Source organism: Micropterus salmoides, unplaced genomic scaffold, assembly GCF_014851395.1.
Source record: "Micropterus salmoides isolate LMB-PRFRI ecotype aquatic unplaced genomic scaffold, ASM1485139v1 Ms_hic_scaffold_19, whole genome shotgun sequence".
NCBI classification, from domain to species: domain Eukaryota; kingdom Metazoa; phylum Chordata; class Actinopteri; order Centrarchiformes; family Centrarchidae; genus Micropterus; species Micropterus salmoides.
This window is the reverse complement of record NW_024041039.1, coordinates 2,504,601-2,522,245: the sequence shown is the minus strand read 5'-3', so window position 1 is coordinate 2,522,245 and position 17,645 is coordinate 2,504,601. Positions and strand designations below refer to the sequence as shown.

Below are 17,645 nucleotides of genomic sequence, written 5' to 3'. Positions count from 1 at the left end.
ATGAATTGCAGTTTGCCAGAAAAGGTGAAGATGGTGGACAAAGTAACGTGAGCAACACGGACCGTAAACTCTGCAGAAACACGATGAACTGCATTAATGCTGTAAATTAATTCTCACAGCACGCACTGCTAATTTCACGTGACGTTTTTAGAGGATTTTCAGAATCATTACCTCTTCAGCAGTCCAGATTACGATTTGCAGCATCTTATTACAATCTGACTGTTAGCCCCTCCGACGCCATAGATTCTGCAGAAGTGCAGACTTACAGAGAGTCCGTCAGAAAGTCGGGAGCCCCTGCAGACCATCTGTAAAGGTCTGAGAGTCTGTAAGGGGGGACACTGGATCTGGGCCTGAGAGATGCTGAGCATGCAGGTACTGCAGGTCGAGCACACCTAATGAAGAATGATACACCGCTGGTCATCAGCATGACTGTATGCTGTACATATGAACCGAATTTGATTTGTATTTCTGTCTGAGTTCCATAAAATAAAAAGCTAATATAAAACAAACTGACAGCAGAAAGGTGCCAAAATGCAAACACAGCAAACAATAAATATACAGCCAACATCATGCAACAAAATGAATCCAGGCAGCTTCAATCATTTCTGGATATTAATGCAAACTTTACATTTGTCTCTGAACTTCGGGTAGTTCAAATGCCAAACAAGATCTGTCGATGAATGTCTGCCAAGGTCCCGCACAGAGAGACAGAAAATATAAAGAGCAACAGACGGAGGGAAAAGTGGAAGAGAACAAGAGAAAAACTCCAGAGAGCCCACATCTACAAGAGCAAACTCTCGAGCGGAGCATCGGGTGCAGCCAGGAGCCTGGAGGAGGAACCGGGAGAGGGAGGGAGGGGAGGCCGGAGCAGCACAATGCCTCAGTGTAGCCCCTCAGCGAGGCCTCGAAACAAGGCACAATGGCTGCACTGTCAGCTGGCCTTCTCCTGCACTTTCATAGGTCTCCCTGACACCATGCCTCTCCCCTTTTTCAATAACCAGCACAACAACCTTTTCAGGGGCCGAAGCAACGGTCTGCTCCTCCACCGCCGGCCTGAAAGAGGCCATTCTGCGCCCAACGGTCGCTGTTTGAGATAGTTTTTGTCTTTCTTCAGATTTTTTTCATTCCAGTGCTACGTCTGACATGCCATGAGAGAATGGGAGATTATCACCACGTTGTTGCCGCGGGGCATTTTCTTGTTCCTAATGGCTTGTGGGTAGAGCCACTGAAAACGTGGAAACCGCAGGGGTTGAGAACATTGTTGTGCATTCAACGCGACACAGTGCAGAGTTCAGCGGTTTCTGGATAAATGGATGGAGCAAGTTTCCATTCAGGAAATGAAAGAAAGTGTGGAATGAATGATTCACGACAGCAATGCCCATGAATGATTCAATGACGAGGCTAGAATGGATTTTAAAAATTCAAAACAGGTCGAACGCTTCAGGAAAGAGCGTCCATTCTTAAAAACTCCAGACAGGGCTTGTGCCAGTGAAGCCCCTCTTCAAAGAGATCAGAGCCAAAACATGAAACTGGAGTCGGGCTTTCATTCATGGAGCATGTCGGCTTTCCAAGGAAGAGATCTGCCATTCTGGCAGCAGCCATTAGCCAAGTGGAGCGGCTCAAATCCAGCAGCCTCTCGGCTCTGTTGTAGTCCGCTGTTGTTGCTGCGTTGGTGTAATGATGGCTGCAAACTTCTGTGGTTGATAAACACATTTTACTTTTGATTTGTTTAGCTTGTCCACCTGTCTGACTTTAGGACAACTAAAATACAAACAACGTGATGAAAGTAGATCAGAACAGTAAAGTAGCAGCCAGACAAATAAACTAGGGGCTGAATCTCACTATACAGCTCAAATCCGAGCAGATTCAGCTGATAATTCTCTGCAGGTTTTCAGGAGTCACATTGGTCACTCACTAATCAGAAGGTAGGTGGTCGGTCTGATGAGCAGTTGTCACCTTGTATGGCGGCCGCTGCCATCAGTGTCTGTGTGAAGGGGACATTTAGTTACTAGAAAGCAAGCAACAAACTCCGGGTCTGAAAAACAAAGCCAGCGCTGAAGAGCCTCAAACCTACGTTCTCTCCAGCAGCCAGCAGGGGGCGACTCCACCGGCTGCTGAAACAAGTGTGATTGTATAGAAGTCTATGAGAAAATGTTTCTACTTGTCAGCTGATTTATTCCCTCAGTAAACACTTTCCTGATGAGTTTATGGTCTCAGTCGCTAGTTTCAAGTCTTCTTCAACACAGCATGATGTTCATTTAGTAAATTATGGTCCCGTTTAGAGGAACAGAGACCAGGAAGCAGGGGAGGCTTTAGGGGGCGGGGCTAGGTGCAGGACAGGGGCGACTTTTATCCACTGCAACCAGCGCCTTTGAAAAAGCTTATTTAACGAGCTGTGATCATCTCAGAGCTTCATGAAAGTTAATTGTAACATTTTGTGAGGTTGTGATGGTGCAGTGGATATGACCCAAGCCTTTGGTGTGAGAGACACGGGTTTGAATCCACTGTGAGACACCAATGTGTCCCTGAGCAAGACACTTAACCCCTCGTTGTTCCAGAGGCGTGCGACCTCTGACATATACAGCAGTTGAAAAAGCGTCAGCTAAATGAATAAATGTAATGTAAATTTAATTTTGGTCCTTAGAAATGTGACCGAAGGTGTCGGATGTTCATTTTCTCGTTAAGTACATTTTAGTTTTAATCCTGCTTTTCACTTGCCAAAATTGCCAGTTAACATCAGCGAGCTAGCTTGGAACGTCTGGTTCCTAAAAACGAAGAAACTCGAGGCTTCAACATGTCCACAAACCGACAGGTGAATTCCACTTCTTTTATACGGTCTATGCTAGAAAGGCCACTTTAAAGATGGATGAACGCATGTGTGGCTGGGCAGTGAGGATTTTATGATCTTGAGATCTTCATTAACATTTGCTGACGTTTAAAAGGTGGTTGGACAAATTTGTTGTTACTTTCGCTTGCAGAGTAATGTAGGTGGCTTCACAGACTGCACAGCGTTTTATGGCGGTACATTACGTTTCCTAAGAACAAACGACGACTTCTGCCTCACATCACTGGGTTGGCATAACTCTGACATGTCTGTTGTTCTTGAAAAGCTTTTCCTTTCACCACATTTCACTCTGTCTCAAACTCATGTTGGGTTTATTTACATCCTGCACCCCTCTTCTTCCTGAACCTCCACTCAAACTTGTCATTTATTGATGCAGTTTAGGGGGAAAATTGGGACCAGTTAAACAGAAAACACGGCAGAACCGTCACCCACAATGAGCCCGTGATCTCTAAATGATTCAATTTGCAGACTCACAATGATCAAGCACATCACTGTATTTAACACAGAATTCGCTCCAAAAAACAAAACAAAAAAGGTTTTCATTTTGTCCTCCACATTCTTCAGTCTGTCCTTGAACATTGTACGGAGGAAACATGAAACACTTTAGCAGGAGGATGCAGATTAATCCATCTACTCTTCTGAAGTGTCCTCGAGCAGGACGCCGTCTCACCGCCAGCTTCACCGTGCTGACGCTGACCTCTGGCCTCCTTGTGGAGGGGGCGCAAACACAAATGCAGTTTCCCCCGCGACGATCAATAAAGCATCACATTACCACCCTCTGAACGGGAAGTGCTATAATGTGTCATAATTTGTGTCATCAATCATCTCGTCAGTGCAGGAGTGTGTTGTTGTGGTTTGTTTTGTTCTCTGCTGCGGCTCAGGGGGGAAAGCGGGTCGGCAGTTCGATCCCCGGCTCCTCCTGTCCACATGTCCAGGTGTCCTTGGACAAGACAAGGAATGACAAAGCTTCTCCCGACACCTGCGTGGCAGCAGTGGGCGAATAGGAGGCAAGAAATGTAAAGCGCTTTTGGTAAAAATGCAATTGAATGCACCCATTTACTGTCAGGGGGCTGTTTTCAGGGTTATTGTCTGTTTCAGTTATTTCTCCTTTATTTTCCTTCTTCCAAGGTTTTTTGTTGTTTTTTCCTGAATCAGTTTTTTTATTTTCTGTTTCTCTTTCTGGTTTTCAGTTGTCTGTAATAACATGCCCCTCCAGTGAGTAGGGGCTGGCTGCAGTAAAATAATGAAAAATGCCTATATGGGAAACATGATTACAAAATAAACTGACCCACACACACACACACACACACTCACAGAGTCAAGGACAATGAAGGACGTACTCTGCTCTGTGAGCCACAGCCACCTAAATGCAGCATAAATTATCATTAGCACAGTCTGACAACAGCTGAGTTTGAAAAAAGGCTCCATGTTTCATATTTGTTTCCATGACCTGTTTTCCACACAAAAGGCTTTGGCCTCGATTCTCAAGAGTCTGTAACGTGTTTGTTCTTGTTTTTTTGTCTGCATTTACATCTCCCGTCGCTCTGAAGAGCAGGGTGACGCAGCCATTTTGTTAGAGCACTTTAGAAATACATTTCATTTGACTTGAAGAGCAACCGGCGCTAAATAGACGAACACCTGCACAGAACAAAGCAGACTTTTAAACTCCTCGGAGGGTCTGGGTAGCTCAGGACAGGGTTTACGAAGGCCTAGCAAACTACAACCCAATGACTAACCACAGGCATTCTGCCTCTATAGGACTTCTGTAAAGCTCCAAGATGGCACCTAAAACCACCATTAACTGGAAAGGGTTGAAAAACAGAGCCATAGGAATCCAATTTCCCCCAACACCACACAAAGTGAAGAAAACCTCTGAGCAGAAAACCCATTAAATTAGTCTGAAAGGCTCGGTGTGGATCAGTCCTGTGAATGCAAGTCGGGGAGAGGGGAGGTGGGGGGGGGGGGGGGGGCAGCCAGAGACAAATCCTGGCAGAGAAGATGCATCTCTGGGGGGGGGGGGAGGAAAGGCCCACATCTGTCCTGCTGTCGCAGGTGATTACTCTGGGCGACGGGAGAAGTGCCGCCTCATCCTTCTGGAGTGAAGCCACAGTCACGTGAAAGAAAAGATAAAAATAAGTAACGGGTGGGTGTGACCCCAGCGGCTGGTGTTGCATCAGACACGAGTAAACACTCTCCATCCATCTCGTCTGTATTCAGTCGAGCATCTGCTGTTTGCTCTGAGGATTATTTGGTGGTGAGAGGGACCGAGCAGACCCAGACATAATTAAATATGGATTTATGTACTTTAGGTGTTGTTGATTGGCGGTGTACTGGTGTGGTCGGCATTACAGGTAATAATGTTAACAAGACGAGGGTTCGTAGTAATTATCTATAAACTCAGAAGTATTATGGATGATGTGCAGCAGAATGTTTGCGCAGTGGCTGAAATCATTCATTAATTCACCATCCAGACTGTATTTTTGGAAAAAGAACCTCTTTAAAGACGACATAATGTGAAACCACAGCAGCTGCTGCCTTTAAGGTCATGTTCTCTCAACGTACATCAGAGCTGTTTAATGTGCTCACAGCGTGGTGCAGACGGACGTCAGATCTAACGTTAAAAAAAAAAAAAACGGTTTTGTTGTTAAAGGGGAATTCCACAGATTTTACAGTTTCCAGGTGTTGGGAAGTACGACGAGATATTTATGTGAAAACAGTTGTACGAAACGAGGGAGCAGTGGGACGTCTAATACAGACGGGTTGAGTTTGATCATGAATTTGACAAAGTTATACAAGCACAAAGATAAATTAAAAAAGATAGACGCATGTATTGGACTGCATCAGATTGCACGGGTGTACCTAATAAAGTGGCCACTGAGTGTGTATCAGACTTGTGTCTACACTGCTAGCTTTCCCCTTTAAGAATAGATATGATCCAGTTTTAAAACTTTTTATCTTTTATTTCAGTTTTTTTTAATCTGAACTTCATGTCAACATTACCTGATTGATTGATAATGCAGTTATTAGCTAAAGTCAAAAAAAACTTCCAGCAGACGGTCGTAATTTCCTGCAGCGGATGTATATTATGTTCAGAGGTGCAACGAACGATTAATTTAATCAATCATTTTGTATAGAAAATGTCAAAAACAGCTTGTTTTGTTCAACCAACAGCCCAAAACCCAAAGGGCATCAAACAGACGGCTCAAACTTGTTTTTAATGCATTTACGTTTGTTGAATGGGAAACAATCGATTCTCGAAACCGCTTTCGGTCATCAGCTAATTACTCAATGGACCGACCTATCAGCACTAATTATATTGCATGTTATATTCTAGTGCGCTCAATAAGAGGCCGACGGTGCTTTGAACAATACGTAAACACTGACACCATCAGCACACATCCACACCGTCACCCGTCAAAGTGTTGTGATTTTCTTGCAGCGTCCCCACTTTCCCCAAATCCTGCTTCAACCTCTTTGTCCAACAAGGACTTCTGGAACCTCTAAGAGTGAGAAAGATGACGGCTGTGTCTGTTGGTCAGAACTGAACTGTACCACTAAGTGGTTTATCCCAAAATAAACCAAAAATACAATCCCCTCATCAGAAAACTTGCCTTCTACCGACCTTTTTCCCAGGGTGCTGAGCGGCGTGCTGAGGCTGATTGAAGATCGAGCAGGTTGGCGGTTACGTCCGGTCAGTTTGGCGGCAATCGGCTCCTTCTTCGGGGACTCGGCCTTGCGAGCTGGGCTGGCGCCGGACTTGATGTTGAGGTCCTTCAGGATGTCGTAGTTGATCTTTGAGGAGATCTTCTTCTGCTCCAGCATCTTCCCGATGGCCTCGTCTGCGGTGCTGGCGTGGATCAGGGGAAGCTTCTTCCTGGGTCCTCTAGGCTGTCGGGATTTAAAAACAAAGCACACGTCAGCTGTTGTAACAAAAAGAACCCGGGTAACATCAGTAACTCTAGCGGCCGTTAGCTCAGTTAGCGGTCCACTTAGCTAACGGGGGGCATGAACTTTTTTAGGCTTCTGAACAAGACGGATAACATTTGCTAATGACTTTGCTAATGAATTTGTTTTGCAGGTATTGGACACATGAAATATAATTTTGACCTGATGATGGTGCTAGATTAAAAGTTAGAGGAGTATAAGATATTTCTGTCTGGACCGACCAGCAGGCTGACACCGTCATGTCGCTGGCGTGGGGTACAAATACTACAATTACCAGTTTGTTCATTGACTCCCATCAGCTGTTCGCTCGGGAACAACTTCTCTTCCATAATGAAGCTTTTTGTTGCAAGATTATTTCTCTGATTAACAACCAACCCAACACCAAACCCTCAGTGCAACGCCTCATTTAAACCGGTCACGATTAAGACCTTGTAGTCAATCTAACTTTATTAAAATTACTCCAATTCTGCTCAGCAGACGAGGGTTAAATGTTATCTGGAAATATTTTGTCTTCCTATTAGACCAGTTAGGTCCCAGATGGGAACAACGTGCCCTCTAAAAAAAATGGATGGCAGAAATGGATCTCAATTAAGCCCCCAGATTGGGGTTATCAGTCAGTTTCAGTTATTCCACACCCACCCTGACCTTCCTCCTAACGCTACAGATCAGCCCAGTTTCTTTTTACTGAAAAACTTTTAAAACACGTTTCATGCCAAAGTCGACATGATCTTAAAATCTCTGAAGTTTCTTCACAGATTGATTTCAGGCAATTAAAGTTAAATTCCTCTCCCTCAGATGACAGTAAACTGACCCCCAACAACAGCAGCTCATCAACTCAGGATGTTCAGGGTTAGAAACTACAAAAGGATGCTCACTTTGTCATGCAGAGAAATAACGAGAACGTCCTCTGTTTTATTTATCTTTTCACTCATTTGTCAGTGAAATGGACTCATTTGGATCAGTGCTGTCAGGAGGACGCACGTCTCATTAAATCTCCGTTCCATTGCAGTTAATCCAGCTAGTTAAAACCAGTGAACAGATGTTGGGTCTAACAAAGGGGTCTGTTCTGTGCCAAGACCAGTAATGGGATATGAGAGGGAAGCAGTTTCAGAGGACCTACCGCCTGCCTGTCTGTGTTTAGTCTGTCTGATCGTCTGTCTCTCAGTGTCACTCAGTGACGCGCAATCTGTCCATTTCTGTGTTTAACTGAAAATATAAGTGTCTGTCTGACCAACTGTCCTCCTGACAGCCAATTAACCAATCAGAATACTGACGGAAAACTATATGACAACATGGTGAAAAAAGCATCAAACTAATCTCTGGTTCCAGCTTCACAAGTTGGAGCATTTGTTTCTCTAGTTTACATCACTGTATTTGCATGCAATATGAAGACATCACCTTGGTATGGGCATGTTAAAAAAAAAAGGAATAAAAAAGCCTAGTAGGGCTGGACGATATGGCCAAAAATGTTATTGTGATAATTATCAAAGTGTATGAAACTTTTTATCGTAAGTATCAAATCGTTATTTCTTTTGAGTTTCGAGGCTGATTTCTGCATCCTAAGTGGAAGTTGAAGAAACCTGATGGTTAGTTGTGCTTTAAACTCTTCTGAATGGTCAACACTTGATGCCAAACAGTGGATCACTTCACAAATCTGAGGCAGAACATTCAAAACAATTATGATAAAATCTTTGTCAACAAAAATATATACAAGTGAAATTAAGAAAAAGCTTTTTTTTCCTAATTCGTGTATTATTTAAGTGAATAAGATCGAACATTTATTTAATATTTATTGAATATTTATTAAAAAATATATCGCGATAATTATTGTTATTGTTTTATCGTCATGCCCTAAAACACAGTAATCTTTAGTTAAGGTCTAGTAGCTTTCTTTCTGAATGGATTACAGCCTGAATGACCAACAGCGAAGAGCAGACTGGCATAATCTGGCAAAAGATGCGATGGTAGGACACGGGGCAGCTCACGCAGTAAAGTCAACTGTTATCTTAAGCTGAATATGAAAACATCTCATTACGGGCCAACTTGTAGGGGCTTTGAGGTGTTTGCCACTGTTGCCAAGTGTTTGCTCATGGTGGGAATTGTTGGGTCTGTAAATAATAGTGCAGTAAGAGTCTAGACCTGCTCTATATCAGAAGTGCAATGAGATAACTTCTGTTATGAACTGACCCTTTATAAATACAACCGGAGTGAAGTGTTGACCAGTGATCCCAACCTGGGTGTCGGGACACCGTCAAGAGAGAGACCAGATAAAGACAACAGAGCAGAGAAGAAGACAAACAAAGTTGTGCTCCACAAATCTGTTTATATTTGAGTCAAATACAATATTTTGACGCAAAGTCTGCCAGTAAATATGTTTGTTGTCCAATCAAACTGTCTCCTAACTGGGTGACGTTATTATCCGTCTGACTGATCAACCGTCTAAATGACTGCAAGACTTTTCCACTGTGAGGCCATCTCTGAGCGTCTGACCACCAAACTGCCTCCGAACAACTTCCTGTCCGTGTCGAGCTGAGACAACCCGCCCACCCTGATCTCAAATGTTTTGAAGGCTGCATGCTGTTACCTTCCTTTCTTTGTAGATCCCGAGCTCCTTCTCCTTCGCTATCTTTGCTTCTTTTTCTGAAAGCACAAACAAGAAACAGTCTGAACATACAAACTCAGAGATAACAACCTCAGTTTGACACAGTGGGAAACCCCCCCGCAGGCCACAAGCTAAACTCGGTAGGTTCAGCTGGAGGTTTAACTCTGAGTGGAAGGTACATTTACCTGCAGACAAGTAAAAGTTAAATTCTGCCTTTAAAACAACCAGCACAGAAATCACGTTCCATCCTGAAAGTACCTTTCTGCTCTTTGAGGTAGTCTGAGTTTTCTGCCATCCACAGCGCCGTCTTGACTTTGATTTCTTTGTCGCTCAGCAGATACTGCAGAGGGGGAGAACAACGATTGTACATTTTGTGCATCAATAGTCTCCTGTCTTGCTAAATGTTTTATCTCTTAATCTTTCCACTGCATATACCTGCACCACAATGCAATCAAATACAACAGTCCTGCAACAAATACGACCTTTGAGTAGTCTATGATTGAGCTGTATCAGGTTAGCTTTATGCATTTAATATGTTAAATATTCTGTTTTGAACCAATTATTAATTAAAGCACCTTCAGGAAAGGGCATTCAGTTCAGCAGTAAAAAGGTACTTTTTTCTACTGTAGCGTCTCATTAATCAGCAGGTACATACCAGCTCTATCTCACGGTCATCTATCCCACTCAGGTCCAGCTCCCCACCGTCAGCAGCACCATCTGTCACAGAGACAAAAATCGGAGTGGACACACAGAAAATTTGCTGTAACGCACACTTTCACGGCAGCGTCCACATCCCAGAGGGGTAAAAACGGGAAACAACAGCTGGCCAGGAATAAACACTGTAGCACACACACCTCCAACATCCTGCTGCATCTCTCCCTTGTGGAAGTGCAGCGGAGCATCTTCCATCGGGGGTTAATCAGCAAAATAAAATGCACTGTGACTTCTGATAAGACGTTAATAGGCTTAACTCGCGTTTTAAGCGGATCTACCTTAACACACTCTTTTCAATTACGATACGCTTTCTAGATTGCAGCACGCTTTATTTTGCAACAGACGCTGAAACGGCAATTTGCATTTTTTATGCTGCAACGTCCGAGAAGCGTTCTCCCGCTTTCACCAGTGTTTCCTTCGCGATGGAGCTGATTGCTAGCGTGAAACAACAGACATGCTAATGTGTTGATAAGAGAGGTATTTGAAATCCCTTGGTGAAGAGAAAAGTTCAAAGACTCTCTGATTGACTTTGATAAAAGGAAACAAAAAAGGAGGGAGTGGGTGCAGGCCCTGACAGTAGAAGGAAACCATCAATAGAAATTCAACAGCTTTCACTCCAAAGATCCTCCGCCTTGATTAGCTGCTTTGGAACAAAGTGCAACTCTTCTCTGGCTGCCTGCAGACATCAGACAGTCAATCAAAGGAGGAAAGTTGGAAAGAAACGTTTTAGAGGTAGCAAGCGACGGGTTTATGGGAGTCGTTTAACTTCTGTCAGCTCTCTGCCTTTGACACGTTCACAGGGGCCCTCCTTCCTCAAGTTCAAACTCCCAACAGGGCGGCAGCTTCAAAGAGGAGCCACCTGAGTCCACAGGCAGCTTTCCCAGGTGCACAGGCAGGGAGCGAAGAAATGAGGAAGAAGAGGACACCCACCATCAGACAGGAGAGGGTGTGTTCTCACTCAGCTGAAGAGGTAAGGGGGTGGGGGGGGGGAATAATCTAGGAAGCCATTTGAGTTCAGTTCGCAGATTGCAGCTTGCTTAAAAAAGAAGCCGCTCCAGAGGGAAGAGACAGGTCAGTCGCTATCTGTCGGGCCCAGCCCTCTAAGAGCTTCCTCTCTGTGAAGTGTGAGGGGGAGATAAGATGGAGACAAGCCCCGGGGAGAGATTGGCAGCTCCGGGAGGCAGAGAGGCAGCGAGACTAAGAGCTGATAACACCAGTCCAACCCCAGAGAGGGAGGAGGGAGGGAGCAATTACTGCGTTATTATTCAGCGCTGCTTTGATACATCTACACTCGCTAATTTGATCAAACCAATAAAATTGTTCTTGGTGAGCGTGCAGAAGAATCTGCAGACCTGAGGATCAGAAGCTTTTATTGGCTGAGTCTGTCAGGAAGTAGGAATATGAGGCAGGAAGTCAGTTATTTTATTTCACTTTTTGTCATTTTTTTGTCCTAATGACAGCTGTGACAAAGATCCTGGTCTGGACTTGAACCCAAGTCAAGTTATTGTTAAAATTAGGTAATGTGCACTCCAAGAGTAAGAAAACAAGTTTAAGACTAGCGAAACACCTTAACAGCTCTCCTCCTCTCCATCATTTCATTTCAGAACTGCATCACAGCAAACATCTAGTACAGAGTTTAAAAGACAACAAGTCAAATATTTTCTCAAAATCACTACACGTTAACCAGCACTCGTTCCCAAGCTGCTGAGCTGATAACATCAAACCCACGTTAACAACAACAACAGCTGCACTGTGTATATTCCCACACAGCCCGATTGTGACTGTGACTGTATACGATCTGAATCACCGGGTCAGCGTCTTTAGATTTATACACTGGACATCAGTTTCATGTGGACTGAGAGCCAAAACAGAGTTGCTGCAGTACTCGATGCTTCAGACACATTACGGTCGGTACTCAGAATATAAGAGGAGTGACGGCAAGCCCCGAGGACACGGTTATCCTGGACCACCGATCGATCCGAATGTCTCAAAGATGATGCTCAGTTAAACTAACAAGCTTTTTGATTGATTAGAAAGAAAGACGTCAACCTTGACAGAATGGACAGAGCAGCTATCCTTTTGTCACAAACTGCAGGAAGATAATGATTTCTGTTTGTTAAGAGGTGAGGAGCAGTCCTGAATGGCTAGTCCTGGCTGAGGAACCAATTCTAATCCTCGATGAAAACCTGACAAAAGGTGAAGAAACGAGGAAGAAAACAGTAAATCTGTGACAGGTGAGGGGCTGCAGCCGTCCGTCACTCTGAATACAAAGAACCGGATAACATCATCTCATTAATTTAAGAAAGTGGCCAAGTCTTGCAGCGCTTTCACAAAACTTCAAAATCCAAGAGGGAAACAGAAATTCCCTCCCTGATCGCCTCGTCCACAGCGAGAAACTTGTTTCTGAGCTTCCTGTCCAGCCTGGCAGGAGAACCAGCTCTGCCTACATATCAATGCAGGGAGAACAAAAAGATAGGATTCCCCAAACATCTTTTTTTCTGGGCCAAGGAGCTTCTGCTTTCCAACAGCAAATCCTCCAGGAACACACCTCCGACCGAAGGAGAGAGTCAGTTATTCTATTTCAAACGGAGACGAAGTACTGGAGGGAAATGGGAGAAAGGCAGCGGTGGGAGAGACGACGGCTAAACGATAATATCAGCCATGAATCTTAACAGTTTTGGTACCAAACTCCTTTTACTGAACTCAATGTTCAGCCAGATTCCTCATGTGGGGAATAATGCTGCAGGTAGTTCTGTTGTTTTTTTGTCCAGCTACCTCCCTCTCCTAATACAGGCTTCTAGGCTTCACAGGTGTTTTAGGGACACAGTTAAAACATGAATGCATCACGTGGATTTATTTTGACCTGTCGTTAACGTTCCTCATGGAATGAACGCTGATTAGCGAGTGCTAACAGACGTAACCTGCCGTAACCTGAGACGCAGCTACCTGAAAGCTCTGAACACTGTTGCTAATAGGAAAGAGAGAGAGAGGATAAGGGATTACAGCTAGCAGATCTGGGGATTTTGCCACTTGGGGTGGTGTCCGACATCTCGGAGCGATTTCATAATAAGCATGCAGAGATACCACACTGACCCAGAACTGTCATTCACCTGTTTGTGTCTCACGATGTTTCTCCGATGTTGTGTGTAGTTTTTCAACCATTAATTGATTAACCACTTAGTGGATCGGCGATCGATTTTGTCAGTCAACGCCGCCTGGCTCTGCCATCTCAGTCCCGGCTGTTCTCATCTGTGACACCACGATGGTGGAACGAGCTACCAGACGCCATCAGAGCAGGGGCGTCCCTCTCTAACGTCAAGAAGCTCCTCTCTTCCAAGAACACTTTGTCTTATAACACCTCTAACATGCACTTCTTCTATCCCCTTAAAATGATCTTGTATTGATTTCACTTTTTTGTAAACTCTAACTTCTTTCCCTCAGGATTTATCCCCTTGATGCGAAATGTGCCATCAGCTCTTACTAGTATTTATTGCTGCTCTTACTGGTATGTATTATCAGTTGTAGATCTCGTGCTGTATTTGATGCTTTGTTGATGCTTCTATGTTTCTCAAATGTAATTCACTTTGGATAAAAGTGTCTGCCAAATGAGTAAACCTTCTCCAACGTGAGGGTTTGCTGCTTTTCTCAGTCATCTATGATGTTAAAATCTAAATGTTTAAGGTTTGGGGACTGTTTGTGGAATAAAATATGGGATTTGAACACAAAATAAATCGATAACCCTACCAAGAAAATCAATGTCAGATTAATTCCATAATTAAAAAGAATAATAAAAAAAACTTCAGAGCGTGTTGAGTAAAATGACAAAAGCTTCAACCTCTGCAGTGCGCTCAGGATAAATAGCTCAATGTCCCAGTTTAGTTCATCCACAGTACACCACTGCCAGGCTTCAGTGACTGCAGGCCACATTTAGTATCTCACAAAAGTGAATACACCTCTCACATTGTTGTAAATATTTGATTGTCTCTTTTCATGTGACAACACTGAAAGAATTACATTTTCACTTAAGGGTGTCGTCACTTTGTTGCCAGCGGTTCAGACATTAACGGCTGTGTGATGTGTTATTTTGAGGGGACAGCAGATTTACACTGTTATACAAGCTGCACACTCACTACGTTACACTGGAGCAAAGTGTCATTTCTTCAGTGCTGTCACATGAAAAGATATAATCAGATATTTACACAAATGTGAGGTGTGTACTCACTTTTGTGACTGTATACCTGTATTTGTACTTTTCCAAGCAGTGTCTTCACTCGTCATAAGCTCCGTCATCTGGCATCACAGAGAGTATGCTCATATTTGCTAACAGCGGTGTGTTCGGCAGCAGTCTGAGGAGATGCCAAATTCAATTTTATTTTGGCGATCACTGCCGGCCTGAAGATAAATCGAGTAAGAATCAGGGGAAGACGGCGAAGCAGCAGTCTGATCCATCTGTGAGGAATGCATTGCTGTTGTGCCCGCAAGCCCTTAACTCCTGGTTCTCAGACAGGTAACCTGACCCCAGATTTACCCCGCTACCCCTCCCCTGCTGCTTCAGAAATACCCCCAAAATACCCTCCCCTACTCCCCCGTCGCCCACACATCGCCGTGTCCTGGGCGGCGGCAGAGCTGTCTGATGTGGTCAGGAGAATAAGATGCTTCACTGCAGACGCTCTCTGGTACCACAGAAGAAAACAAAGAGCACAAAGAAAGAGAAAATGTGCCCTGCAGGAACGAACACTAACAGGTGACAGAGACGGCCTTTTGAAGGCGGCGAGGGAGCGAGGGAATAAGAGATTTAAAAGTGCGAGAGGGGGAGGGAGGAGTGGGAGCTGGTGGGTGACTGAGCCAAACATACAAAGTAAGAGATATTAAAGGATGAGGCTGGAGTTGTTTATTTCTTAGTGTCCACAAATCCCAGGGAAAGACTAAAAGATGCTAAACTTTAAAACACATCTTACAAATCTAATATTTTTCTTTTAAAAAGTCTAATATCTTGAAACAGCTGGTCGCTGTCACTTTTTATAATACGAGTTAACAGGGCATGTGTTAGGAACTACTTTCAGCGGTGGATTAATACACTAACCTACAACTAACCTGCAGCTACAGGCTGAAACCAAACCGCTGTTGTCTGAGAAGTCACCTAATTGTGGTTGGAAAGTTATCAAATGTTGATTAAATATGTTAATACACAGAACACCTTACTTATCACAAGCTTCAACCTAAACAATGCCAGTTCACAAGTATTGGATTGATGAGCTTTAAATATTGATATAATCAGAGTAACAGTTTAACTGGGGGATTAAACTGGGACCAGTAAGCGCACAGGGAGAGTTGCCGTTGGCTGAAAAAACTCGACATGGCGGCGCCCTATCGGCCAAACTCGAGGCCTCAAAACGGCAGTCAACAAACCAACGGGTGACGTCACCATGACTACGTATTTTTATATTCAGTCTATGGTACCGACATCGTCTTGCAGATAGAACACACCTCTGGAGTGTTTCCCAGTTTTGCTTGGAGTTGTTCATATGTAGTGACGCACAGGAGTCTCCTAGCAAGAAACCATGGATAGAAACAACGCAGGTTTCAGATTAAGAGTAATGTTTTTATTTTGGTAGACCTCAAAAGTGATGGATCACTTTTGAGGTCTACCAAACATGTTGACAAGTAAACGTCCAACGTTACAAGTAAACGTCCTTCATTCTAACTTAAAGTATTACGCATAATGGCTTATTTCAGAATAATATGTATACGATATCACTGGATTATAGCTGCATTAATGTGTTGATGACTAATGTTGCAGCTGGTGAATGTTGGGCTCATGTACTTACTTCATTTGCTGCAGGGTAGCTTACTGTACAATAATATACTTTAGCAGTAGATTTATATTTTGCATTATGAATCCAAATCTGCAAACTAACTAGTAACTAAAGCTGTCAAATAACTTTGGTGAAGTAAAAAGTACAATACTTGCCTCTGACATAGTGGAGCAGAAGTAGACGTACCTCAAACAAACAGTCTGTAAGTACTGTACTCGAATAAATGTACTTAGCTGAATTCCACAACTGGACCTCAAGGAAACACACAATGTGAATAACTGAACGTAAAAAGAAACGTGTTTACAGCAGCTCTAACCAGACAGCAGCCAGAAGTTAGTGAGTTCAGGTAGATCCAGCATGAATCAGCTCACTGATGTGTATTTAACAGGCTTTGGACAGCAGTGGAGCTCTATGGCACAGAGGAACATGATATATCAGGATACACCGAAAATACGTGCGGCTCCTGGACACAAAATTCAACACTTTCGATGTGCGATACTAAATGGCTTTTTTGAAAAGGTCTTTTTTGTGGCAGTTGTTGACAGTAAGAAAAATACAGTGTCACCTGGTTTAGAAAAGAAGAAAAATGGCAAACAGCAGAAGGAAAAGGCCAAAGAGATGCAGAGAAAATGGCAGCAACTGAGCAGGAGAGAAAGGATGAGAAAAAGTAGGCAGTGAAAGACAAAGAGGCTGAGCAGGAGAGATTAAGGGAGAAATAATGAGGTAGGTAGGAGATGGAGAGACAAAGAGACTGATGGAGAAACTCAGCAGGAGGGACGACATGGAGGAATGAGCAGGCAGCAGCTGAGAGAGAGACGAGACAAAGGAGGCGGAGAGAAAGTTAAAAACAGAGGGATAGAAATGGAGGAGACAGAGAAAGAAGCTAGAAGAGCAAGGGAGAAAGGTTGAGACAAAAAGATGGAAGGGAGAGAGGGAGGAAAAGGAGGCTTAAGGAGTTCACTGATCTCCTTATAATCCTGAGCTGTATTTCATTTCGGTCTGAGGAGAAGACTGACAGAAAAGACGAGCTGAGAGGAGGAATGAAAATGAGAAATGTCATGCTGGCTAAATTAAAAAGGAAGCGTCAGTGTGCTGGACCCCCCCCGCACTTCAGCTCGCCACCACCTCCTTCCCAAAAAAACAAAGTGTGTGATCTGGAGGATGAATGAGGCTGTGTAGCCCCGGTGCTGCAGGATCACCCATCATCCACACTTCAAATAAAAGGCAGCCACATTATCCAGACTCTCCTGATGTCAGCACCAATCCTGATCCTCTCTCACGATCCAGAACCCCCCCCCCCGGCGAGCTCATCATAGGTCTGCAGGGAAGCGAGGAAGACATGAAGGGAGATGTTTCAATTTGTCAGGATTCAGTCTTGTAGATGGGAAAGTGACTGTTGGAAGTAATGTTAAAACTACTGCAGCACAAAGAAAGTAAATGAGAGCATTTTGTTAAGGAAAGACTTCTAAACTGCCACTGTGGTAGTTTTTTTTCCATTTTTGGTCTATATAAAGTTTGTTAGTTAGCTCAAAGCAATGTCTTTCCAATGGTTAGACGATCAGACTGATATCGGTCTCACGTCTGCCTGTTAGTTAAGGAGCTGGAGACGTGCGGCGGTTAGCTTAGCTTAGCTTAGCATAGAAACTGGAAAGAAAGGGAAACAACTAGCCTAACACTTCTGAAGCCGTCCGACGAGCTGGAACTACATCTTGACAAACAACAG

At 43.8% G+C, this 17,645-nt stretch overlaps 1 protein-coding gene across 2 annotated transcripts in view; it reads right to left on the bottom strand.

Annotated features, from left to right (window-relative positions):
- LOC119910127 (transcription factor IIIB 90 kDa subunit-like) overlaps window positions 1-17,645 on the bottom strand; it is a 113,641-nt gene that overhangs the window by 35,631 nt on the left and 60,365 nt on the right. For both annotated transcript variants that reach the window (XM_038728534.1, XM_038728535.1), the window contains exons 13-16: window positions 10,048-10,109; window positions 9,651-9,732; window positions 9,375-9,430; window positions 6,468-6,733 (exon numbers count right to left, since the gene is read on the bottom strand). In XM_038728534.1, coding sequence (XP_038584462.1) covers window positions 6,468-6,733; window positions 9,375-9,430; window positions 9,651-9,732; window positions 10,048-10,109 — 466 coding nt within the window. The remainder of the gene's footprint in view (window positions 1-6,467; window positions 6,734-9,374; window positions 9,431-9,650; window positions 9,733-10,047; window positions 10,110-17,645) is intronic.